The following is a 25,589-nucleotide window of genomic DNA, read 5'->3' as shown; positions in this document are numbered from 1 at the left end:
GTGGTAAACATATTTCGTTTGCATCCACAATTCAGAAGCAGGCAGCTATACTATACTATTATAGCTATACTATTCTTTTTGTCTTTTGAATGCTTCTCTGGCGTGTGTGTGTGTGTGTATGAGGGGTGATTGTCTGGACTTACATGGGGGTGCTCTCCTCTGCATGGTGTCCAGGGGGTGTGAGTAGAATGAATTCTGATTGATTATTTTAATAAATGTAATTTTGTTATTTCAGACACTCGTAAATAGTAATTATTTGAGGTTTAATCTGGTGCTCAATATGATTTATTCTTCCCTAATGAGTGCGACAAAGGTATTAAATTTCACTTGAAATGGCATTAAAAGTCTTAAAAAGTCTTAAATTTTGGTTTAACAATCCTGGGGGTACCCTGTTAAGTGTCTTGGAAATCTTATTGCATTTCCATACTGCCTGCATTCTCTGAAAGACAGCCGTCAGCTTTCCAAAGACAGTGAGCCGATTTCAGCAGTACGTTACAGATTACACACTAATGAAATTATGATTTGAATTCTCTCAGCACAACTGCTGAGAGAATTCAGTGTAATTTCATTAGTGTGTAACTTGTAATATACTGTTGAAGTAGGCTTTTTTTTTTTGCTCAGGATATTTTAGGTGGTTAAGTGGTCTGAGATGTATAAAAAAAATTTTTGGGGGGGGGGCTACTGCCTCATAGAAGCGAAGCAAGGCAATGGCCACCATGTCATCATGTTGTAAGAATGAGTGTAACAATGGCGCACTGCGCATGTGCATACCCATAAGCATTACAATCACCAGAAAGGTGAATCGTGATCTCGCGTTATCATAGTTACACAAGAACGAATAGCGAAGCCACGATGTCGTCATGTTGTAAGAATGAGTGTAACAATAGTGAAACTTCGTAACCAATCAGCACTTATCCTGATTAAGTTTGATTACCTGTTCTACTTCTTGATAAACTTCGGAACCAATCAGAACCAGAAACAAAATAAGAGAAACCTTGTTATAACTTCATAGTATCGGAAGATAATCGGCAGATAAAAAGATAAACGAAATTCACCTCGTGGTTCGCCAAGGCTACTGATTCGATTTCAAGTAAGTGGTGTTTATTTGAAGAAAATTTTGATTATCACAGCTTTTTGTTTCGTCCTTCTGAAAAGTCTTGTAAGTGGGTTTTTTTATTTATTTATATATATATATATATATATATATATATATATATATATATATATATATATTAGTGCTGTCAAGTGATTAAAATATTTAATCGCGATTAATGTCGCGACTGTCATAGTTAACTCGCGATTAATCACAATTTAATCGCACATTTTTGTCACATGAAAAACCATTATAATTCTCTTCTCAGCATAAAAAAGTGAATGGGCTTGCTCACCGTTCGAACTACGGGGGTACTCGGGGGATCCGAGATCCCCTGAAACAGACATGAGATCCCTTGAAAACATGATTTGGGAAATGTTGGGGGGGGTCTCTAAAATATTGGCAAAATGATGTTTATTGACATAGCAATCGTGTGTAACGGGAAGAATTTGCATATCCGAAGTGAGCGCGCGATGGAGAGCCGCGCTCTGAGACAAGCGCCCCGCCCCGCCCCCCCCAGGGAAAAATAAGGGACCCCCCGAAAATATCGGCATAGTTCGAACACTGGTTGTACCAATGTTTTTTTTTTTTTTTATTGCAGAGCATAACACGTCTTGTCACAGCCACTGCAAAGTGGGGCTGGAGCCGCTGATGGGAAAACGAAGCCGAGCACCGTGGCTCTTCGGGGGAGGGCAGAGGACTCTGGCTGTGCGGGGCGTGGCATCATGTCACAGAGCGTTAATCTCGCGATCAAAAAATTATCGCCGTTAAAATTGAGTCAAGTTAACGCGACATTTTTGACAGCACTAATATATATATATATATATATATATATATATATATATATATATATATACTGAAAAGCCGATATTAAACTTCTGCTATTCTCTTGAATTTTATTTTAGAGTCTTTACACTACACTTGTGAAACAAAATGTGCTCATTAGTACTAAGTAATGATTTGAAGACAATTCATGAACAAGTGCTTTCTTACTATTTTGAAAATATAGTTCACAGCACTGTATTTTGAACAAAACACAGTCAACAAAATTGGGAACCAAAACACTACGAGCCCTGATGCTGCTCACAGCTTGGTGATGCTTGCAAGAGTAGAATTGATAACATGTATATCTGCTATATTTACTGTATGGACATGGGATCAGAAAACTATTTTATTTATAAGCAGGAGCCACATGGACCCATAGGGGACCTCATTTTTGTTCAGGATATTTAGGGGGTTAAGTGGTCGTCTGATTATATATATTTTTTAATGGATAAAGTGGTCTTTGGTGTGAAAAAGCTTGAGGAACACTATTAAACGAACTAGTGTTTGTTTTACCACGATCTGGCTTTCTGGGGCTCAGTCTGTTTCTTAATCTCTGATTTTCAGGAGAATATTTTGTGGCCGTTTCTGGTTAAATGGAAACTCTGTGTTGTAGCATTTGTACTTTAAGTTGGTATTTGATTCCTCTTTACGAAGTTGCTTCAGATTTTAAAATAAATGTACTGAGGAAATTCTTGAAATTAAATTTTTTTTAAACAAAACCTGCTAAGTCTTTTATAATACTAGTCCAAACACCTTGACTTACTATTAGTGTTTTCACATACTTTCTCCTCCAGGTTGTTGGTGGTCTCGACATTCACAAAAAGATGGTAGTGGATGTGTGAGTCTTCGAGCGTCCTCCCTCCCTCCCTGCCACCTACAACACGTGCTTTCCTTTCCATCTCCGATGATCTGCTCAAGACCTAGCAAATGCTCTCTTCCAACAGAAGTATTTACTCTGTGAAGCTACTTTTATTGCTACCACGAGCCTGGTGAAACCAACGTGTAAGTGTTTATTGAACTCTGATCCTCACAATAACCTGGTGTAGCACTTTAATGACTGAAGAACAGCTAAGAGCATCTCTGTCTGGACAAGGGAAGATGGGTTGGCTGGTTTTTTTTTTTTCCCCTCCTTTAAATTATATTTATTTTGCATCACATTTTTTAAGCAAGTGTATATTAAGCTTTCTGAGAAGGAGGAAGTATTGTTAACTGTTCAGTACAGAAGTAATTAGGGTATGATGTGCCAAGCAGAACACAGAACCGACAAACCAGACAGAGATCTTTTAGAAAAACTGGTTTGGTTTTTTCCCCCTTTTGCAATGTTTCTATTGTTCTTACATTTAATCAGTACTTTTTTTTATTGTGATAGTGTTTTATTTATGAACCTTCATATTACTGGTAAGTAACTTTATTCTGTGTTGAACTCCATGACAGTCGAGTAGAAATAGATGCCAAAAAAAAGTTTGTGGTTTACTGAAAGCTTAAGCTTTTGTGAAAGACTTTTTTGATATTAGTTTTTGCGTGCTCAGATTCTGAAAGAATTGTTGAATCTCACACCTATAACCCTGTCTGTTATTTTGACAATGCCGCCGTACAAAAAAAAGCCCTGCAGATCAGCATTGTTTTTGCTTTAGAAACCCAAAATAACTCTAGACTTGTTAATACTTGTGTACACAAGCCAGAACATGGCATTTAGAATGGCAGTATGCTATCTGTGACTGACTACTACATGCCCCCATCTGGATGAATGAAGTACTGAATTTTAAATCCAACACCCAGTGAAACATTAAGACCTTGGCATGATATGAGTAAAGAGTTATGGCTGGAAATGATTTGCTCTTTACTATTTGTATGTGTTCCTCCAGTGTTTGCATGAACATGTTCCATTCTGCATGGTTTCCAACTTATGGCACGTCTACTGTTTACACTTGTGATTATTAAAACGTCAAATCCCTAAATTAATTATGGATGTTGCCAAAGTTTAGAAAAACCTCAGCACAACACACACTCACTCTTCCTTTTTCTTCCTAAATATTAAGTTGCAGTGAAATGTATGGTGTGTGTATATAGATCCAGTCAAGGATACCTTATAAAATGTATTTTTAGTTACTTAAATGTTAACAGAATGGGCGTTTCATTCCCGAGCCAACATCAACCATCCTATTTCCAGTTGGGGATGTCTACTCTGCATGCTGAATCATGTTGCCTACTATGGGATTACTTGGTACTGTACAAATAATAAATGAATATTTAAACCCGTAAGCATTTCTTACTGAATCCACAACCTGCTTCATTTCCAGTTGGAACATTAGTTTATTTATTTTTTAAGCGAGTGTTTCAATGATACTCGTTTTGGGACGCGTCAGTTAGTGAAAAAAGTCCTCTGACGACTAAATGACTCCAGGCAGCGGTGTAAAGATGGCTGCCGGATCTTTCACACCACTTTTGTGAACCCATGAGCCACGTTTCTGCTTTAGTCCGTGAGCTGTAGAGCAGGTGGAAGGTCAGAGTGATGTGCCTGATGTTAGAATCTCTCAGTAGCGCGGCTGGCGACTGCCCGAATGGTCCCGTACACCTTTGATGGTGGACTCCCTGCAGAGGTTAAAGTAAACAGCGTCTCAGTTCATGCAAAAACAACACCACACACACGCTCATGAGGTCACAATTTTTGTTACCTAAGATGAGATTACATATAGCTGTCCGTGCCATTTTTATATTCTGGAAAGACCCCAAAATGTGAACCTTCCTGCAAAACATAACATTCCATTTAATTAAATCAGGTTCATCCTTTGTGATAGAAAACCAGGTTGAAGTTTGTCTTTGGACTCACGTGTCTGCAAGGACGATCCTGGTCTTTGTGACGTTTTCAATGGTGAATTTTGTTTTCCCTCCTTTGCCTGCTATTCTCCCAACAGCTCTCGATAAATGATCTCCTTTGAGGGGCTTAACTGTTTCAGGAAAAGAAATAAAAAAAAAAAGACAAAGCAAGACTACTATTGATATTTCCAGGTACAACACTTACACAAGACCATGAAACATTCAAATGACAAAAAGAACTGTGACGTCATTTCTAAGACACTGCACCACTAGGCGCCATTACATTACAGGCATTTAAGCAGATGCTCTTATCCAGAGTGACAGACAGCATACCCGGAGCAGTTGGGGGTTAAGTGCCTTGCTCAAAGGCACTTCAGCCATTCCTACTACAGTGTTTTCCCCAGAAAAAAAATTAAAGCCCTAAATTCTGGCATGATAAAACAGACAATTGAGTGCCAACGGTGCAAAGCGAAACTAGGGGGTCCGGGGGCATGCCCCCCTGTAAAATTTTTTGAAAATAGATGCTCTCCCATGCATCTTCAGGGTCTCAGAGGTTTTAGATACATGATTATAGGATTGATTTTACCAGTGCTTCAATGATTTCTGACCTAAATAGTATTAACGTATACACATTTGAAATTTCACCGTAAAGTTCAACATGCAAGTTAAACTGTTTTGTTATAGATTACTGAGGTGTACGATAGATTTGAAAATCTACAGGGATACCTTGCACTTTATGATCAAGTAGTGCTGTAACAAAAATGTGCATGAAAATATGAACAGTGGTTTTGCTCCATCTTATGCAATCCAGTGAAGAGAATCGATCATCATGACCTCCTGTTGATCACAAAGGGATCTGAACCCAAGACCTGCCACCTTAAAATAAGTTGCTGTATTACTATAACTGTAATGATTTAGAATGTTTCGGATGCAATTACCGTAATATATGTAGAACTAAGATGCACTGAAAAGAAAAGTAAGCAAACTACGTATTATAAAGTTTAAATTTTGGCACTTTATTAAATGGACTAGATTAAGATTAAAACATATTTAAAGGAAAAAAAAACTTAATTCATACCTTTAAGTTTGTAGAAAGATAATGTATTAATAAAACACATTCATGAAGAGATTGTGTTAAGTGTCAAATGTAGCATAATTGCGAATAATGATAAGCGTATTTGGCAGTGTGAGGTCACTGCGAGCCTTTAACAAAAGAATAATCCGGAGCCACCTTTTGTTAAATGGATCCCAGTGACATCACACTGCCAAAAATGCTTGATTATTTGAAATTATGCTGTATTTGACACATTTGGATAACTTCACTTTGTGAGTGTGTTTATAAGTACATAATCTTTCTGCAAACCCAAAGTAATGAATGAAGTTTTCTCCTCCTTTAAAGCAGATTAATTCTCCTTGGCTTTTGCTTGGCCCAATGTTGGGTGACTCTCTCATAGTCCGTCTCGCTGTCATCCATGCTGATGTGGATCAAATTGTCCAGCGAGTCTTCTCCTAGCTTATTAAAGTCAGTCGGCTTTGTCCGTCTGGTCGGGGACAACATCGGCAGCCAACGAGATCGCTTATAATGCATCGGAAACTTCCGGGATGTTTGACGTTTTCTTTTGATGTTTTTATTGGACGGTTTGAACACGTGATCTTGATGTAGCCAACAGATTAGTTTGTTTACATCATACCACGTGGACATATTACTTTGACAGAATCAACACAAACACTGGAAAAAAAGACGGCTTGTTTAACACGCATCAATCAATACGTAAATGGATCTGTTATTTGCTCTCCTATGTATCTAGTTACTTGTGGGTAGGAAATTAACGTATCGGTATAAATCTAAGCGTATCAGGCCCGATACGCTAAAACGCTTTGGGGAAAACCATGCTACTAGTCCAGGGAATCAAACCGGTGACCTTTTGGTCCCAAAGCTGCTTCTCTAACCGTTAGGCGATGGCTTCCCTATGTGACGCGTGATACTTTTGAGGGGCATCTCAGTATTACCAGGTCAGATTTTAGCCAGATTCTTTTTGAAATGCTGCTGCAGGTTAAACGTTTATCAGGTTAAACTGTGTGTTATGAGCATGTAATTCATGGACCCAGTGTGCCTTCTCAATATTAGCTTTGTATATTACTTAAAAGCAAACTGAAGTCATTTTTAAACTTGCTTTATTTCTTAACATGTTATTCAATTAAGCTTTTGGTTTTAGTAACCTTATAACTCATATTGGCATACTTTACATTACACTTATCGGCCTTTTGGGTTTTTAGCCATGTTGAACGAAGTTCATTTGGTCCACGGCAGGCGTCGCTTATCCACACAATCTTCGCGAGACTTGTGTGAGATTTTGAAAACTGTTTACACAGTGGCCAGATTGCCATATCATTCCAATTTAGATTAATTTCAAGATTTGCCAGCTTCGTCAGTGATGGAGATTATTCCATACGACTTCAAACCAACGTGGGGTAGACAAGAGTTGGAAGGACGACAGGATAAGGACCAGTCCATCGTGCTGGTATTTACATCATTACTGTCACGCAATTAAAACATGCCAGATCAGGCAGCTGGTGGGTCTTCAAAATAAAACGCATTATACTGAGCACACTTCCCACATAATCCTCACTAAGGTTTTGGACAGCACTACAAAACGGCGTCCCCACTATACAGTGAGTAAGGAGCGATTTCGGACACGGAAAACTTCCGGCTTGATTACGTCAGCATTCGAAAGAGGGCACGCACGTCTTTTGACAATGTTGGTCACTTTGATTTCCGCTGTACGTTTTACTTCTGTCCTACGATGTCTCGCATACATCTCAACGAATCTTGTTTACAGCCATCACTTTGACAGATGGACTGATATATTACAGAGCGTATTTCAAACACTCATAACTTGCTATAGCAGTGACAAAATAGCGATCAGAAATGCATTCCTATATTTAATAACAATTTTGATAAATTTGCCTTCAGTTCTCCTTTAAAGGGGCTGACTGCAAAGCTTTTTTTTTTTTAAATAAATTGTGGATGAGGTGATCATTTTGGCATGCTGAGGGTCGCTTTTCTCCATTCTGAGACAGTTTTCCACCCTCTTGAGGTAAACAGTACGGCCCTATGGAAACAACGGAACACAAGGAGCTTTGACTAATGAGCATAACTATGGAACTGCGTCACACCAAGATGGTGACATGCGGAAAACATGACTCCACATCGACCTCGGAGTTTTGAGTCACGGATATTCATGGTTGAGATTCGTGAATAGATGCGTGGGGGGAAAGATGATATCTTTCTCTTTTACTGCTTTTGTGTTATTTCTTTCTTTTCAAGATCAAAACATGTGGATAACTCCATACTCGCTACTGTGGAGTCGAGCTCACGCATTCTAAGGCTAAGATAGCTAAGCACTAGCTAGAATGATTGTTACGGTGGTGCTTGAAAGTTTGTGAACCCTTTAGAATTTTCTACATTTCTGCATAAATACGACCTAAAACAACATCAGATTTTCACACAAGACCTAAAAGTAGACAAAGAGAACCCAGTTAAACAAATGAGACAAAAATATTATTAGTTGGTCATTTATTTGAGGAAAATGATCCAATATTAAACATCTGTGAGTGGCAAAAGTATGTGAACCTTTGCTTTCAGTATCTGGTGTGACCCCCTTGTGCAGCAATAACTGCAACTAAACGTTTGCGGTAACTGTTGATCAGTCCTGCACACCGGCTTGGAGGAATTTTAGCCCGTTCCTCCGTACAGAACAGCTTCAACTCTGGGATGTTGGTGGGTTTCCTCACATGAACTGCTCGCTTCAGGTCCTTCCACAACATTTCGATTGGATTAAGGTCAGGACTTTGACTTGGCCATTCCAAAACATTCACTTTATTCTTCTTTAACCATTCTTTGGTAGAACGACTTGTGCGCTTAGGGTCGTTGTCTTGCTGCATGACCCACCTTCTCTTGAGATTCAGTTCATGGACAGATGTCCTGACATTTTCCTTTAGAATTCGCTGGTATAATTCAGAATTCATTGTTCCATCAATGATGGCAAGCTGTCCTGGCCCAGATGCAGCAAAACAGGCCCAAACCATGATACTACCACCACCATGTTTCACAGATGGGATAAGGTTCTTATGCTGGAATGCAGGGTTTTCCTTTCTACAAACATAACACTTCTCATTTAAAGGTGTCGTGCGGTAATTTCAGCAATCAGGCTATATCATGTGTCAAAATGTCGGGTTTGGTGGGTTATTCAAGCCCCTCGGTTTCCCGCGATCTCAGTGTCACGATGCGCCCGCTACAAGCATTTAAAGTTGACGTGCACAGCCAAATTTAGGCAGCCAGCCGTTAACTAGGTCAACTTGTGTGACGTCATACCAGTAACCTCCCTTGGGTGATGCTGGCCTGTCCCCATGTTTTCCCTGTAGCGTGCGTTTACCAGAGTTGTTTACATTGCGGATTTTGTGGATTTATTCAGTTTGTGGATAGTTTTTAACACTCAAAACACTATGAAATGTATTAATATTCTGTGATACAAAATGCCTAATCGGTGTATTGTGTTTGGCTGTAACAAGGAACACTGAACACTATTTGTGACTGTTATCAATGGATCTGATTTCAAGGTCATGGCTAGGTATTGATAGAAAAAAATTATTTTTTTAAAAACACATTGTGGCAGCGGGGGCGTGGTCAAGCACCGGTCTGTGACAGGCGGGCGGAGCCAGGGAAGGTGAGTGGCAGAATCATTACACCTGACGGTAATTAACCTGTGTTTTCCCAGTCACTGCGCCCTATTTAAGGAGGCAGAGGGAGAGCAGAGAAGAGCTCATCCCGGGACAAGAACACAGTGTGTGTGTTTCGCTATCAGATTAAAACTGGCGGTTATACTGAAAAGTCTGGCAATAAAAAGCCTATTTGCATCTGAAGCGTTGTCCTGCCGTCCTCTGTGCTCCACCCACACTTCAGAGAGCTCTACAGTGGTGCCAAAACCCGGGACAAGGTGGAGCACCAACCTCGCAGCCCCATGGAATCCTCCCCGTTCGCGGACCTGGTCCACGCCCTCGCCACGGCTCAGCAAAGCCAGCACCAGGCGCTCGTCACGCTCCGAAAGGAGCAAGAGCGGCGCTTCGAAGCCCTGGTGCTGGCCCAGCAGGAAGATCGCGAGGCGTTCCGGCATCTCCTCGCATCGGTGGGGTCCACCAGCGCCCCGGCCGCAGGCCCGTCTCCCCTCACCGTGACCAAGATGGGCCCACAGGACGACCCCGAGGCGTTTCTCACATTGTTCGAGCAGGTCGCCGAAGCCTCGGGGTGGCCGACGGAGCAGCGCGCGGCGCGCCTCCTCCCCCTCCTGACGGGAGAGGCGCAGCTGGCCGCGCTATAACTCCCTGCCGGCTGGCCTACGCAGACCTTCGCCGGGCCGTCCTCCAGCGCGTGGGGCGCACGCCAGAACAACAGCGCCAGCGCTTCCGCGCGCTGGAGGACGGCCCGGCGAAGGTGTGGGTGGAGCACAGAGGACGGCAGGACAACGCTTCAGATGCAAATAGGCTTTTTATTGCCAGACTTTTCAGTATAACCGCCAGTTTTAATCTGATAGCGAAACACACACTGTGTTCTTGTCCCGGGATGAGCTCTTCTCTGCTCTCTCTCTGCCTCCTTAAATAGGGCGCGGTTACTGGGAAAACACAGGTTAATTACCGTCAGGTGTAATGATTCTGCCCCTCACCTTCCCTGGCTCCGCCCGCCTGTCACAGACCGGCGCTTGACCACGCCCCCGCTGCCACACGTTTTAAGTGTTTCTATGTATCAATCATTAATTGTACAAAATGATTTTCATACATTTATGTATTTGTCATATCTTTGTCACATGAAGTGTTGTCTTGATAACACATGTGGCACATAATTTTAGCAAATGGATGACAGAAGATTAATTGAAAGATTTATGCCACAGAGCTGCCTTTAACTAATAATTATCACTTATTACTGACGATTGTACGTTTACTAAACAATACAATACAAAGCTCAATACTCCCAGCCTATAACATACTGAATATCAAGTTAAAATCAACCGCAATAAAAGGAAAATGATGAAAACTGGAATATCAAGGGGTCTCCTGTATCAGAAGGCCCACTGCATTTCGCGAGATCGCAAGCTGTCAAGTTGCTAGAATTCAATCTTTCTAGCTATACTTTCACCCCCTACAGCTATCAGTATTACACATAATCATAGATTAATCACACAGCATTCTAATTCAAGTGAAAATGGTCTTTAAAAATACACATAAGTAGTGATTTAGTCAGAGCAACCAAAACAAGTCTTCATTCTCGTCCTCATTTTCTTCTGAAGATGAGCGCTCAGGTTCAAATCTGTAAGGCTGGATACCACCAGGACATTCAGCTGTCAAAATCTCTACTTGTGGGCCATTTTCTTCTTCTGTATCGGTAAAATCAAAGCTAATTTCCTCAGCATCGCTCCTATTTTCTGGTGTGTCCGCCGTTGCAACTGCACCGAGTGGTTACTGGTATGACATCACGCAGCTGTTCCATTGACCGAGAGGGGGCACTGCGAACGCGGAAAATTTCAAGTGATGGGCATGATCAAATAAGGACCGATTACAACTGCGGGAAGCTTTTGAAAAATCGACGGTCAATTTATTTCGAATCTTGAAAGCATTCTGGTGCAGAATAATGCGACTTTTATCGCCACTGCGTGACGCCTTTAAACCAAAAAGTTCTATTTTGGTCTCATCCGTCCACAAAACATTTTTCCAATAGCCTTCTGGCTTGTCCACGTGATCTTTAGCAAGGTTCTTTTTGGAGAGCAGTGGCTTTCTCCTTGCAACTCTGCCATGCACACCATTGTTCAGTTCACCATCAGGACTCAGTTGGTTAGGCCTTCAGTTGCTTAGAAGTTACCCTGGGGTCCTTTGTGACCTTGCCGACTATTACATGCCTTGCTCTTGGAGTGATGTTTGTTGGTCAACCACTCCTGGGGAGGGTAACAATGGTCTTGAATTTCCTCCACTTGTACACAATCTGTCTGACTGTGGATTGGTGGAGTCCAAACTCTTTAGAGATGGTTTTGTCACCTTTTTCAGCCTGATGAGCATCAACAACGCTTTTTCTGAGGTCCTCAGAAATTCTTTGTTCGTGCCATGATACACTTCCACAAACGTGTGTTGTGAAGATCAGACTTTGATAGATCCCTGTTCTTTAAATAAAACAGGGTGCCCACTCACACCTGATTGTCATCCCATTGACTGAAAACACCTGACTCTAATTTCACCTTCAAATTAACTGCTAATCCTAGAAATTCACATACTTTTGCCACTCACAGATATGTAATATTGGATCATTTTCCTCAATAAATAAATGACCAAGTATAATATTTGTGTCTTTGTTTAACTGGGTTCTCTTTGTCTACTTTTAAGACTTGTGTGAAAATCTGATGTGTTAAGTCATATTTATGCAGAAATGTAAAAATATATATATAAATAATAATAATACACAAACTTTCAGCCACCACTGTATCTGTCCAGAAAAGTGACGTCATCTAACCTTGCTCTATCTTGCAGTTGCACTCACTCGGCAGACTTTCCTTTTCTGCTAGCGGGAGAGCCGAGTTTACAACGTTTGCCCACATCGACTTGTTTTGGTTAAAAGTAGGTCAGACACCCCCCACGGTGGTCACATGATATTGTTGTTTGCTTGGGTAATCTCCAGAATCGCAAAATGCGGGACGCTTTTTATCTCGGCAGAACATTTACACACAGGATACACAGTGTGTCTGTGCAGCAGCGTAACGTCTAAAGCTGGGCATACACTGTGCGATTTTTGGCCCGGTTTTCACTCGTGCGACTATTTTGGAGATCGGGCCGAGTTTTGGCTCAATCGTGCGTCTCGGATCGTGTAGTATACATGGGGTAATGACAAGCGATTAACACCTCACGACCTCCTCCCGATCGATCGGATGAAAATCAAACCTGTTTGAAATCCTGAGCATCGGATCCGAGCATCGGATTGTATAGTGTGAGAACAGGAATCGTAAGCTGCGTGCTGTTTACCCCGTGATTCACTCGTACAGTGTGAGCAGCAGCTGAATACCGCGATTGAAGAAAAAAAAAAAGTGTATGCCCAGCTTAACAGCAACAAACAGAACATTTCTGCTCAGAATTCAACTTTGCTGTCAAAACCTTTAAATGAATACCTTTTGCATTAGTGATAAAAAAAAAAAAAAACTGACAATATTTGTAATGAAACACTGTAGGCTGTATACAGAAAGAAACTGATATTTGGAAGCAAATACATTTTTACAGTGGTAGACATGCTCCCAAACTTTGAAATCAGCTTAAAACTGGCCTTTTTGTCATCAATAGAAAATGGAGAAAGAGGTGGTATGACTTCATGACACTTTTCCCCCCCCTTCCCTCAAGCATGTTCTGCAAAATGCCATCAGTGTGCAAAAGTACTCGGAAATCAAACTGATGCTTCATGATGATATTCAGAACAAACACAAGCAGAGTGGAGTCCCTCCAGGGGTGGGGGTGGGGACTACACCCCCAAAAAAAGTGATGAGTTGTTTGGAAGCCACGCATGTCTTGCACGCAAGATGCCCTTTTATATCCGAATTGCTGTTTAAAGTGCCAGCTTTGAGCCACAACTTGGCGCTTACGTTGTACTTGTAAGCTGCTTAAACCAAATGAATAAATATAACAAGGTGAAATGGAACAACTTACCATCTGTGACATCAAAGGTTTCCAGAAACAGTTCATCCAGTCTGACAAGTGCAAGCGCATCCTGTGGATCATTTCAGAATCTCATATGAAGGAGAACTTAACACTAAATAAGTGTTTCATTAAAACGCAGAGCTGTAGGTCACTCACCTCAACCTGAAATCCTAAAATAAAGGCCTTTACGAAATCTGCTGCTTTCGTAAGAGCACCAATATCCTGTGTTTCTTTACATGTCTGTTAAGAAAGCGTGCAGGAAAATGGAGTTGCATGCATACACTAACAAAAGAACAAGTCATTTAAAACAAAAAATGTCTTTACCTTAATCTCCACGTTTCGCGTTTTGAGATTAAATCGGACTTGAAGTTGCAGGTTTTCAACAATCGGGGTGAAGATTTTGAGCCAGTTTTCTTTCAGAGGCGTATATCGGTGAGATGGCACGGGGATTTTCCTCATTTCATCAGCACCACCCTGAAAAAGCACAAGAGCTCAATCTCCGGTTTATACAACCCAAATTTAATAAAGTCGTATCCCTGGTATCACAGGGATAATACAGTTTTCATTTTTGTGGCTGCTGCCTCATAGAAGCGAAGTGAGGCTGAGCCACTATGTCATCATGTTGCAAGGATGAATGTAACAATAGCACATACCCATACACATTACAGTCACCAGAACAGTGAATCATGATCTCGCGTTATCAAAGTTACACAAGAACGAGTGGCGAAGCCACCATGTCATCGTGTTGTAAGAATGAGTGTAACAATAGCAAAACTTCATAACCAAATCAGCACTTATCCTGATCAAGTTCAATTATCTGTTCGACTTCTTGATAAACTTCGGAACCAATCAGAAACGAAATAAGAGAAACCTCATTATAAAGCCTAGGTCACAACCGGACGTACGATTTTTTGGCGTTTCCCAAATCGCTGCTTTTTTTTTGTTCATGGAGAAAGACGCACGTTGGCCATAAGTTTGTCTTGCAACCTGAAAAAAAAAAAACGTAAGCGCCCGTAGAGTTTGTTTGACATGACAAAGAACCTCTGCGGCCGGTCTCCGGCTCGAAAATCAGCACGTCACACGCGCGCCCTCCGTGCGTTTTTTGCACGTAGACCGGCCGTAGGAGCACGTACGGCCGGTTGTGACCGAGGCTTAACTTAGTAGTATCAGAAGATACTCAGCAGATAAAAAGATAAATAAATTCACCTTGTGATTCGCCAAGGCTACTGATTCGATATCAAGCAAGTGGTGTTTATTTGAAGAAAATTTCAATCACAGCTTTTTGTTTGGTCCTTCTGAAAGCTCAAATAAAAAGTTTAAGCTTTTTGGCAGATGTACTGAAAAGCCAATCTTAAACTAATACTCTGAGTCTTTATACTACACTCGTGAAACAAAAATGTGCTCATTAGTACTAAGTAATGCTTCGAAGACAATTCATGAACGAGTGCTTTCTTACCATTTTGAAAATAATCACAGCTTCTGAAAGGTTTTGTAAATTTTTGGCAGATATTTACGCCAAGAATTCCAACCATTCAGCAAAAACTCAAGAAGGCAACGTTGGAATCTTTTCAGTGAGCCGCTCCGTTTGCAATTACAAAAGTCCCATGTGGGAATAAATCAGCTCTTTCGTGAAAGCTAAAAGTATAATTGGTCAAACTTCTGCTATTCGCTTTCATTTTTTTTATTTTATAGAGTCTGTGCGCTCATTAGTACTAAATAATGCTTCGAAGACAATTCATGAACAAGTGCTTTCTTACCATTTTGAAAATATAATTCACAGCACTGTATTTTGAACAAAATTAGGAACCAAAACACTACAAGCCCTGATGCTACTCACAGCTTGGTGATGCTTGCAAGAGATGTGAGTAGAATTAATAGCATGTATATCTGCTATATTTACTGTATGGACATGGGATTAGAAAACTATTTTATTTATAAGCAGGAGCCACATGGACCCATAGGGGATCTCATTTTTTTATATCAACTTCTCAAGGTGTTTTATAGGAATTGTAGAATGGATGAATTCAATCCAAGAACATTACTAGTAGTAATGGGTTCACTGCTCTTATGTACTCAAATCAAAGTAACGATCTAGGTTAGCTGAGATAAGATAAGATGCAGGCTTTCAAACTTCTCCAGCCTTTGATAAGCTGCAGTACACTATACAAACAGGTCTCAGACTGCAGCGTGATTGTCGCTGTGAACCCTTTACATGTAGCGATTCATAAAAACAGGGTTCAATGGGCCATCTTTCCCTCTTTGGTGTAAAACAATTAAATAAAGAGGTTTCCTTTTAATGTTTAATTGATTAAACAAGTAAGAAATCTAACATTATGTATGCTTATTTACTGTAATGCATTATGAGTTTTTAAAAGACCTATTATTCCACGAGCTCACACTAGGATTTATTGGGGCAATGGTGGCTGGTCATGAAAATTTTGGGGCTCGAGGCCCCCTGGACCATACAATATTAAATGGTATTTGGCAAAATATTGCTGGTCTATTTTCTCGGCACCTCCATGCCTTTTAGGTTAGAGCTTGATCATGTTTCAATCCCAGAGAAGAAACTTTTGTCACATGCACACTTCAAGCACAGTGAAATTCAACCTCTGCATTTAACCCATCTGTAGCAGTGAACACACGTGTGCACACATACAGCCAGAGCAGTCAGGGGTCAGGTACCCTGCTCAAGGTCACCTCAGCCCACATCAACCTGCAGAGGAAACCCACGCAGACACAGGGAGAACATGCAAACTCCACCCAGGCTGCTGGGTTCGAACCCGGAACCTTCTTGCGGTGAGGAGACCGCGCCGACCACTACACCACATTGGAGTTGTGTAAAATTGCTGTGTGACGCTGTACAAGTAAACTGAAAACGGTGATTGGTTCCGACCAACCTGCTTACAATGGCAAAGCAGGGATTCTCAAGTTTTTGCAGTCAGGACCCCTGTTACATTTAAAAGAAAATCCCAGTGACCCAAACAGTACAGAATAACTTTACAACCATTTTGGATATTTACTAGAGCTATAAAGCTTCTTTCCTGAACTTTTCACCAACAGAACACGAGATCCAAGTTGACATTTATAAACAGACTTGTTTTGTGTGTGTTTTTTAAATTGAAGTTTGAACTGAATATAATTCAAATGACCAGTCAAATAGGATAAGGGTTGTTTTACAATCAGGGTACACAAGCTAAAGTCACATTTAACACTTATCTTCAATATCAAAAGGCTTGACTAAATAAACTTTGTTTATTGTAGCTCTGTGATAGCTCTATTTACCAAGCCAAAAAAAAAAAAAAAAGTGGTGATAACGTTATTTTTGGTGAATGTATGGCAATATGTGTCATATTTAGCAAAATTACTCGTGTCATTTAGAAAAAGTGCTTTTTTGACCACAGGTAGCTCCAAAAGGGATGCACTTAAATCATTCTTTATACCATAAAACACATATTTGGTTCCATATCATTGGAAACATAGTTAAGTTTTAATGTTGAATGCCAGTAAGTTTTCAGACTATTTTGATCAAATTAGTATGCAATTCAGTCCCCCCAGGATTCCGCGGGCCTTTTTTGTGATTGTTGCGGGCTAAAATGTCTGATGTTGCGGGGGTTTCCAAAAAATTGCGATGAAAGTTGTGGTGTTTTTTAGGTTTTTGTTGCGATTTTCTCTTTTTGTGATTAAAATTGAGTGATGTTAAATATTAAGTTATTACTGAAAAACTATTGATAAAAAAAAAACAGAGAAATGGTCCTATAAACAACTTTACCAATATAAAAGATTAGCAGGACTACAAAAATGCAGAAAAATAGGCTTTACTTATCCAAATGCACCTGTTGGTTCAAAAGTTAAAGTGCATAGAACCTCACAGCACAACATGAAGTTACCTTAAAATATAATATAAATGCCTCAGCTTTCATGTAAGAAAAAAAACTATTAATACTAGTACTGTGTGCAGGCAGTCTCTCCTGAAGACTAAATTAAACAATAATTATAAACTAATAAAATAAATGGCTCAGGCTTCAGAGAAGAAAAAAAAACAATTTGAACAGAATCTCACAGTATGATGCTGAAGCTGCCTAAACAATGGAAAATAAAATACCATTTTGGCAAAAACGTTGGCATCCATTAATTTCTTGTATTAAGTAAAAAAAATAATGTAAAGTGCACACAGTCCTTCACTGTAAACATAACACACTTTCAGTAACAGAATTTAAGCCTACAGAAACACTGACTCGCGCTGCTGCTTCTCTTGAACGGAAGTAAGGCGGAAGGTAGTTTGTCGACGTCACCTCAAGACGACGCCAACGATTGGTCAAATTTGCGGGAAAGTTGCGGTGATTGGATATAAATGCAACACCGCCCTGAATTGGTTGAATTTGCAAATCGCAACATCGCGAAATCCTGGAAGGTCTGGTAATTGTGTCAAAAAAAAAAAAAGTCCTCTCCGAGACAGCTAATTTTTCAATATAAAGTAACACATCAAATGATTATTTTCATCCTAAAATGTGGTCAAGATATTGGGACATAAATATTAGAGACAACTAACACAAAGCTTACAGCCTTATATTTAAAAGCACTATGGAAGTAGTGGATTCTGAATTGTCAAAAAAAAAGTCCTCTCCGAGAATCACTCCATTTGTTTCTCCCAGCCCTGCTGAAAGCTACACTTAATCTTCTTTATCTTACAGCAGATTACACAAAACTACCATACACACGTCAAAAAATTACCTGAAATCTGTTCTTTAACTTGTCCTTCACTTAAAAACTGCTACAAGAACCAGGTTGAATTTTGGACCCCTATGACACAAACTTTGTACCCTGATTGTAAAACAACCCATGATGGCTATAAAGAACTCAGTAACACTCAGTGATCTTGTTCAGTCGTGGATCCCAGTGGATGGAGTTTTGCTCACAAAAAAAATCTAAATAACCCAATCAATCAGAATCCTGTCTCATGTGTTCAAATCAGCTGAGAGTCGCGCATGCGCACAAAAACAGGTGAGGCTTTATTGATGAGCGTTTGGGCAGAAGGCTCCATCATGGAGGATTAAACCGTGTACAAGTTTGAACAGAACCGAGTGCTGGTCCGTTACCTTCAGTCTGTCCCCTGATATCGGAGGAAACTGTGGTCTCTTCGGTGCCGCCGCGTCTTCGCACTCCATTCCTCCTTCACCCTGAGCTCGCTTACGTTTGGAACTTTTCTTCGATGTAACTTTTTGAAACGTGTCCGTGTTTGCTGCACTGTCCCCAGCACTAATCTCCTGAGGGGCTGAGTTACTGACCGCGGCCATGCTGAACCTCCCAGTCGCGCTTGCTTTAAACCGTCTAGAATGATTCCGAGGAGCTGTTTATCTTCAGCACGCGGCGTCCTCCATTCTGCTAGAAAAGGACCCCAGGGCTGTCCGATCACTGCCTGTGTGAACAACTTCTTCTTCTTCTTAATGGCAGATTGTCACAATCTGTGTATACCGCCACCTACTGTACAGGAGTGTGTGAAGGGACTGGACAGATTCTATGTCAGATTACTAAACTACAAAAAAAAAAAAAAAAAAAAAATATATATATATATATATATATATATATATATATATATATATATATATATATGTTGTTCTCAGCCACCTTCTGTGGAATGGCCCATTGGGACTTGGGTACTTCTATTCCATACTGGTTGCAGATGTTCCTGTATACTATCCCAGCCACTTGGTTGTGCCTCTCCATGTACGCTGATCCAGCTAGCATCTTACACACACACCCCAGTCCAGCACATAGTAGCAGGGTGTAAGATGCTAGCTGGATCAGCGTACATGGAGAGGCACAACCAAGTGGCTGGGATAGTATACAGGAACATCTGCAACCAGTATGGAATAGAAGTACCCAAGTCCCAATGGGCCATTCCACAGAAGGTGGCTGAGAACAACAGGGCCAAGGTTCTGTGGGACTTCAGCTTCCAGACTGACAAACAGATCCTGGCTAACCAACCGGACATAGTGGTGGTGGACAAAGAGGAGAAGAGGGTGGTGGTGATAGATGTGGCGATCCCAGCTGACGCCAACATCAAGAAGAAGGAACATGAGAAACTTGAGAAGTATCAAGGGTTGAAAGAGCAGCTGGAATGGATGTGGAAGGTCAAGGGTTGCGTGGTCCCCGTGGTAGTGGGGGCACTTGGGGCAGTAACCCCCAAACTGGGAGAGTGGCTCCAGCAAATCCCAGGAACAACATCTGAAGCCTCAGTCCAGAAGAGTGCAGTACTAGGAACATCGAAGATACTGCGCAGAACCCTCAAACTCCCAGGCCTCTGGTAGAGGACCCGAGCTTGAGGATGACATGGATACCACCCCCCTGCCCGGGGGTGAGAAGGAGATTTTTATATATATATATATTCTTTTCATTAGACCTGTATCATTAAGATAAATGATTAGTGCTTTAATTCTATTTCACTGTATTCCTTCTTCCTTTAGTAATGTGTGAACAACTTCTTATTCTTCTGTCGATTTATTGGCGGTTAACAATCGATGTGTATTACCGCCATCTACCGGGCTGAGGTGTGATCTCAAGAGATATTAATCGTTGAGATTAAAATGAGCTATAATCAATTCCCACGATGATAAAAGAGCGCATAACATTTACACTTTGTGTTTTTGTCAAACATTGGAGCTTTGTATTCATTCTGAAGGTTTACTGTTATTAATATTGCTTAAAAAGCACCTGGGATATATCATTGTTAATTATCATTCAAATTTTAGGTAAATTTTAATTTGCATCTTATAAGGATTTTATAAGGGAAATAAGGATTTTGGAAGTTGGTTATACAGGTTTGATTGACCAAAGGTTGACATGTATGCACACCAGAAACATAGTTCTGACTGTTCATGTCCAGAGTACTGATTTGTTGTTTCATTATTTTGTGCATATCCAGTAATGCCATATATAAATGCTGAAACAATTTTTAAAAAATAAAATATACATTACACAGCTCCTAGAGATTGCAAATGCCTGCACGAGGATAAATCAAAACTGAGCCGGCCTGTGTGAACGGTTGGCTTTTTTTTTTTTTTACACACCTACACTACCGTTCAAAAGTTTGGGGTCACTTTGAAATTTCCTTATTTTTGAAAGAAAAGCACTGTTCTTTTCAATGAAGATCACTTTAAACTAATCAGAAATCCACTCTATACATTGCTAATGTGCTAAATGACTATTCTAGCTGCAAATGTCTGGTTTCTGGTGCAATATCTCCATAGGTGTATAGAGGCCCATTTCCAGCAACTCTCACTCCAGTGTTCTAATGGTACAATGTGTTTGCTCATTGCCTCAGAAGGCTAATGGATGATTAGAAAACCCTTGTACAATCATGTTAGCACAGCTGAAAACAGTTGAGCTCTTTAGAGAAGCTATAAAACTGACCTTCCTTTGAGCAGATTGAGTTTCCGGAGCATCACATTTGTGGGGTCGATTAAATGCTCAAAATGGCCAGAAAAATGTCTCGACTATATTTTCTATTCATTTTACAACTTATAAATAAAAGTGTGACTTTTCATGGAAAACACAAAATTGTATGGGTGACCCCAAACTTTTGAACGGTAGTGTACTTAAGGGTTGTTTTACAATCAGGGTACAAAGTTTGTGTCACAGGGGTCCAAAATTCAAACTGGTTCTTGTACCAGTTTTTAAGTGAAGGACAAGTTAAAGAACAGATTTCAGGTAATTTTTTTACTTTTGTGTAATCTGCTATAAGATGGGAGAAACAAATGAAGTGATTCTTGGAGAGGACATTTTTTTTGACAATTCAGAATCCACTACTTCCATCGTGCTTTTAAATATAAGGCTGTAAGCTTTGTGTTAGTTGTCTCTAATATTTATGTCCCAATATCTTGACCACATTTTAGGATGAAAATAATAATTTTAGATATGTTATTTTATATTGAAAAATTAGCTGTCTCGGAGAGGAAATTTTTTTTGACACAATTACATACTAATTTGATCAAAATAGTCTGAAAACTTACTGGCATTCAACATTAAAACTTAACTATGTTTCCAATGATATGGAACCAAATATGTGTTTTATGGTATAAAGAATGATTTAAGTGCATCCCTTTTGGAGCTACCTGTGGTTAAAAAAGCACTTTTTCTAAATGACACGAGTAATTTTGCTAAATATGACATATATTGCCATACATTCACCAAAAATAACGTTATCACTTTTTTTTTTTTTGCATGGTAAATAGAGCTATCACAGGGCTACAATAAACAACCAAGTTTATTTAGTCAAGCCTTTTGATATTGAAGATAAGTGTTAAATGTGATTTTTAGCTTGCGTACCCTGATTGTAAAACAACCCTTAAAAATATAGAAGAACCAGGGTTGCGGTGTATTTGTAAATATATTTTAATTAAAAACTATAAATTAAACAAAGCTAAGGATTTGGCTATAATAATAGGGCAGAATGTGAAGGAATGGTCAGGCAATAATAAAAAAAAGTTACACTCAATTCGATCTGATATAAAAAACAATATCGTCGCTGTCAGTTCAAAACCTGCTATGTGACAATTTAGGTCAAATTGGGTTCTCTATGCTGATTGGTCAATTTTGACCTCGTGCTTCCGTTTATGCTAATATTAGAAAATGGAAGGACCAATGGATAATCCAGAAGAGACTAGATTCCATTCCTTTCATGTGATGGGTCCAAATAAACTGTGTGCAATATCAACTATGTGCACCTAGTGGTAGCAAATTCTGCACACAATACTCTTAGTCACTCAGATTGCACATGGGAGGTTTTGCATGTCTAAAACCTTATATGTGCAAATATCTGACATGCAGAACCTCTTGTGTTCTCAAGGATGATTTTTTTTTTTTTGCAATTTACGCTAATATAATGCTGCAATTAGCTATTTTGATGGATATTTAACTGACCAAGCTAATAATAGAACAAGTAAACTTTTACTGGCTTCTCAGCTTATTTCAGAGTTTTATTCAGTTTTTTACGCCTCCTGTAAAAAAGGAAAAATGTCACATAGCAGGTTTTGACCTGACAGCAACGATATATATTGCAACTATATATGATTAGAACTAAACTAAGAAATATTAATTAAATTGATAAATAAAAACTAAACTCAAAGAATTTTGACCTCATGACCTCAACGGGACATTCCACCGAATGGGTGCCATTTGCTTGTTGTACCACTCCCAAATTAAACTTAATTTGTTATATTTTTTCAACACTGATTATAATAATACACATATTTAACTATTCAAAATGTGTACTGGTCAACCTCAGGCTACGTTACAAGGTTTGGAAGTCAAAGATGGCTGCATTTTTTTTCAGTGCTGTTACCAAAACTCTGAAAGTAACAGGACTGAGTTTTTAGCCTAGGATTAGCTAAAACATGGAATTTAGCCACATGGCGTCATCGCTAATAGCATGACCACACTTAGTACATTCTAGTCTCATCTCATCTCATTATCTCTAGCCGCTTTATCCTGCTCTACAGGGTCGCAGGCAAGCTGGAGCCTATCCCAGCTGACTACGGGCGAAAGGCGGGGTACACCCTGGACAAGTCACCAGGTCATCACAGGGCTGACACATAGACACAGACAACCATTCACACTCACATTCACACCTACGGTCAATTTAGAGTCACCAGTTAACCTAACCTGCATGTCTTTGGACTGTGGGGGAAACCGGAGCACCCGGAGGAAACCCATGCGGACATGGGGAGAACATGCAAACTCCGCACAGAAAGGCCCCCGCCGGCCACGGGGCGCACATTCTAGTGATTTACCAAAAATCTGTATTTTTAAAATAAACAAATATCATCTAAGAAATAATTTAAGTAACAGGACAGTATGTTGACATTTGACCTTATCAGTCAAAGTTAAAAAATCATCAAATATACAGAAAAGTAAATGAGAGAACTAACTTTTGGTCTTCCCATGGCCTTCAGAAGACACAACTGATGTAACTTCCTGTTGAGCATGTGATTTATGGAATGTTCCAAATTTGTCAGATGGGGTAATATGTTTGGGTAACAGGACTGAGTGAAAACCCAGGGACACGACTAAAATGTGTATTTTTAACTAAGATATTGTGGATTTCTTATGAAAAAAAATATTTAAACCATGGATAGGATATGGAGTCACACAACAGTGCAAAAGAAATACTGTTTCTGAAGGATTTTAATCATAATATTTCATAGTTAAGTATAGAGTGCAGGGACAGGTAACACATGCTATTTTTCAGTGTTTTAGGTAGTTTTTATCAATCCTTACAATTATATATCTTAAATTTGAAATCAGATCAATGTGCAGGACATTCTGCATGATAAGGAAATGTATTTTAAAGTACATTTATACATACAGTGGGGAAAACAAGTATTTGATCCCTTGCTGATTTTGTTGGTTTACCCACTAAGAAAGACTTGATCAGTCTGTAATTTTAATGGTAGGTGTATTCTAACATGTGGAGACAGAATATCAAAAAGAAAATCCAGTAAATAACTTTTAAATATCTATATTAATTTATTTGTATTTTATTGAGAAAAAGAAGTATTTGATCCCCTAGTAACCATCAAGAGTTCTTGTTAATACAGACAAGTTAGACTCTCCAAATTACCTTGTCACCTAAATTGAAGACACCTGATATCACTAATGACTTGTATAAAAGCCACCTGGCCACAGAATCAATCAGTTTGTCAGACTCCAAACTCTCCAACATGGGAAAGACTAAAGAGCTTTCTGTGGATTTAAGGGAGAAGATTGTAGACCTGCACAAGACCAGTATGGGCTACAAAACCATTAGCAGGAAGCTGGGCGTTAAGGTGACAACTGTTGGTGCAATTGTGCGCAAGTACAAGACTCACAACATGATCATCAATCGACCTAGGTCTGGGGCTCCAAACAAGATCTCACCTCGTGGGGTTTCCAGGATCATGAGAACGGTGAGAAATAGACCTAATACAACACGGGCAGAGTTAGTGGATGATCTTAAAGCAGCTGGGATCACAGTCACCAAGCAAACAGTTGGTAACACTTTACACCGCAATGGTCTAACATCTTGCAGTGCTCGCAAAGTACCCCTGCTTAAGAAAGCACATGTGCAGGCCTGCCTGAACTTTGCCAATGAACATCTGAATGACTTGGAGAGTGACTGGGAGAAGGTGTTATGGTCAGATGAGACCAAAATTGAGCTCTTTGGCATCAATTCAACCTGTCGTGTCTGGAGGGAGAGACATGCTGCTTATGACCCCAAGAACACCATCCCCACTGTCAAGCATGGAGGTGGTAACATTATGCTTTGGGGGTGTTTTTCTGCACCGGGCACAGGGCTACTTCACCGTATCAATGGGAGGATGGACGGAGCTATGTACCGTAAAATCCTAAGTGAAAACCTCCTTCCCTCTGCCAGGAAGCTTAAAATGGGTCGTGGATGGGTCTTCCAGCAGGATAATGACCCAAAGCATACAGCCAAGGCAACCAAGGAATGGCTGAAGAAGAAACATATCAAGGTCATGGAGTGGCCCAGCCAGTCTCCGGACCTAAATCCTATAGAAAATCTATGGAGAGAGCTGAAGCTCATAGTTGCCAAGCGACAGCCACGGAATCTTGATGATTTAGAGGTCATTTGCAAAGAAGAGTGGACCAAAATTCCTCCTAATATGTGCAGAAACCTGGTCATCAACTACAAAAAACGTCTGACTTCTGTGCTTGCTAATAAGGGGTTTGCCACAAAGTACTAAGTCCTTTTGGCAAGAAGGTTCAAATACTTATTTTCCTCAATAAAATGCAAATAAATTAATACAAGTTCTTTAAAGTCGATTTCTTGATTTTCTTTGTGATATTCTGTCTCAGCATGTTAGACTACACCTACCATTAATATTACAGACTGATCGAGTCTTTATTAGTGGCCAAACCAACAAAATCAGCAAGGGATCAAATACTTGTTTTCCCCACTGTATAATTTTCTAGGGACGGAAATGGCACCGATTCGGTGGAATGGCTCAAACACTTTTTTTTTAAAAAATGTATTTATACAATACATCAAAACAGCAGGAACAAGTGAAAGACAAAGTGACAGACATTCCAAGACATGACAAAGGAATAAACAAAAAAAGTAACATAAAATCACACC

At 39.9% G+C, this 25,589-nt stretch overlaps 2 protein-coding genes across 2 annotated transcripts in view; one reads left to right on the top strand and one right to left on the bottom strand.

Annotated features, from left to right (window-relative positions):
- The window catches only part of ppp3r1a (protein phosphatase 3, regulatory subunit B, alpha a), an 81,321-nt gene extending 77,141 nt beyond the window's left edge, over positions 1 to 4,180 (top strand). The window contains exon 6 of the mRNA XM_060925440.1: positions 2,713 to 4,180. Within this exon, the coding sequence (XP_060781423.1) occupies positions 2,713 to 2,760 (48 nt within the window). The 3' untranslated portion in view covers positions 2,761 to 4,180. The remainder of the gene's footprint in view (positions 1 to 2,712) is intronic.
- A 31-nt stretch (positions 4,181 to 4,211) lies between these two features.
- pno1 (partner of NOB1 homolog) lies at positions 4,212 to 18,859 on the bottom strand. Its single transcript, XM_060925439.1, has 7 exons — positions 18,553 to 18,859; positions 13,781 to 13,930; positions 13,613 to 13,696; positions 13,466 to 13,526; positions 4,749 to 4,866; positions 4,594 to 4,664; positions 4,212 to 4,510 (listed from the first exon to the last, which is right to left on the bottom strand). The coding sequence occupies exons 1-7, from the start codon at positions 18,748 to 18,750 to the stop codon at positions 4,443 to 4,445; spliced, it is 750 nt and encodes a 249-aa protein (XP_060781422.1). The 5' UTR covers positions 18,751 to 18,859; the 3' UTR covers positions 4,212 to 4,442.
- Between the last annotated feature and the right edge of the window lie 6,730 nt (positions 18,860 to 25,589).

The sequence above is a fragment of the Neoarius graeffei genome, chromosome 7 (assembly GCF_027579695.1).
Source record: "Neoarius graeffei isolate fNeoGra1 chromosome 7, fNeoGra1.pri, whole genome shotgun sequence".
NCBI classification, from domain to species: Eukaryota; Metazoa; Chordata; class Actinopteri; order Siluriformes; family Ariidae; genus Neoarius; species Neoarius graeffei.
The sequence above is the reverse complement of the archived record's forward strand: the minus strand, read 5'-3'. Positions and strand labels throughout refer to the sequence as shown.

What these genes read in the sequence shown, in the direction of transcription:
- pno1 (XM_060925439.1), bottom strand. Translation starts at nt 18,750, where the DNA reads ATGGCCGCGGTCAGTAACTCAGCCCCTCAGGAGATTAGTGCTGGGGAC. An exon ending in TATCAGGGGACAGACTGAAG is followed by an intron (nt 13,931 to 18,552) that starts GTAACGGACCAG and finishes GTGCTTTTTCAG; the next exon opens with GGTGGTGCTGATGAAATGAG. An exon ending in CGCGAAACGTGGAGATTAAG is followed by an intron (nt 13,697 to 13,780) that starts GTAAAGACATTT and finishes CTTTCTTAACAG; the next exon opens with ACATGTAAAGAAACACAGGA.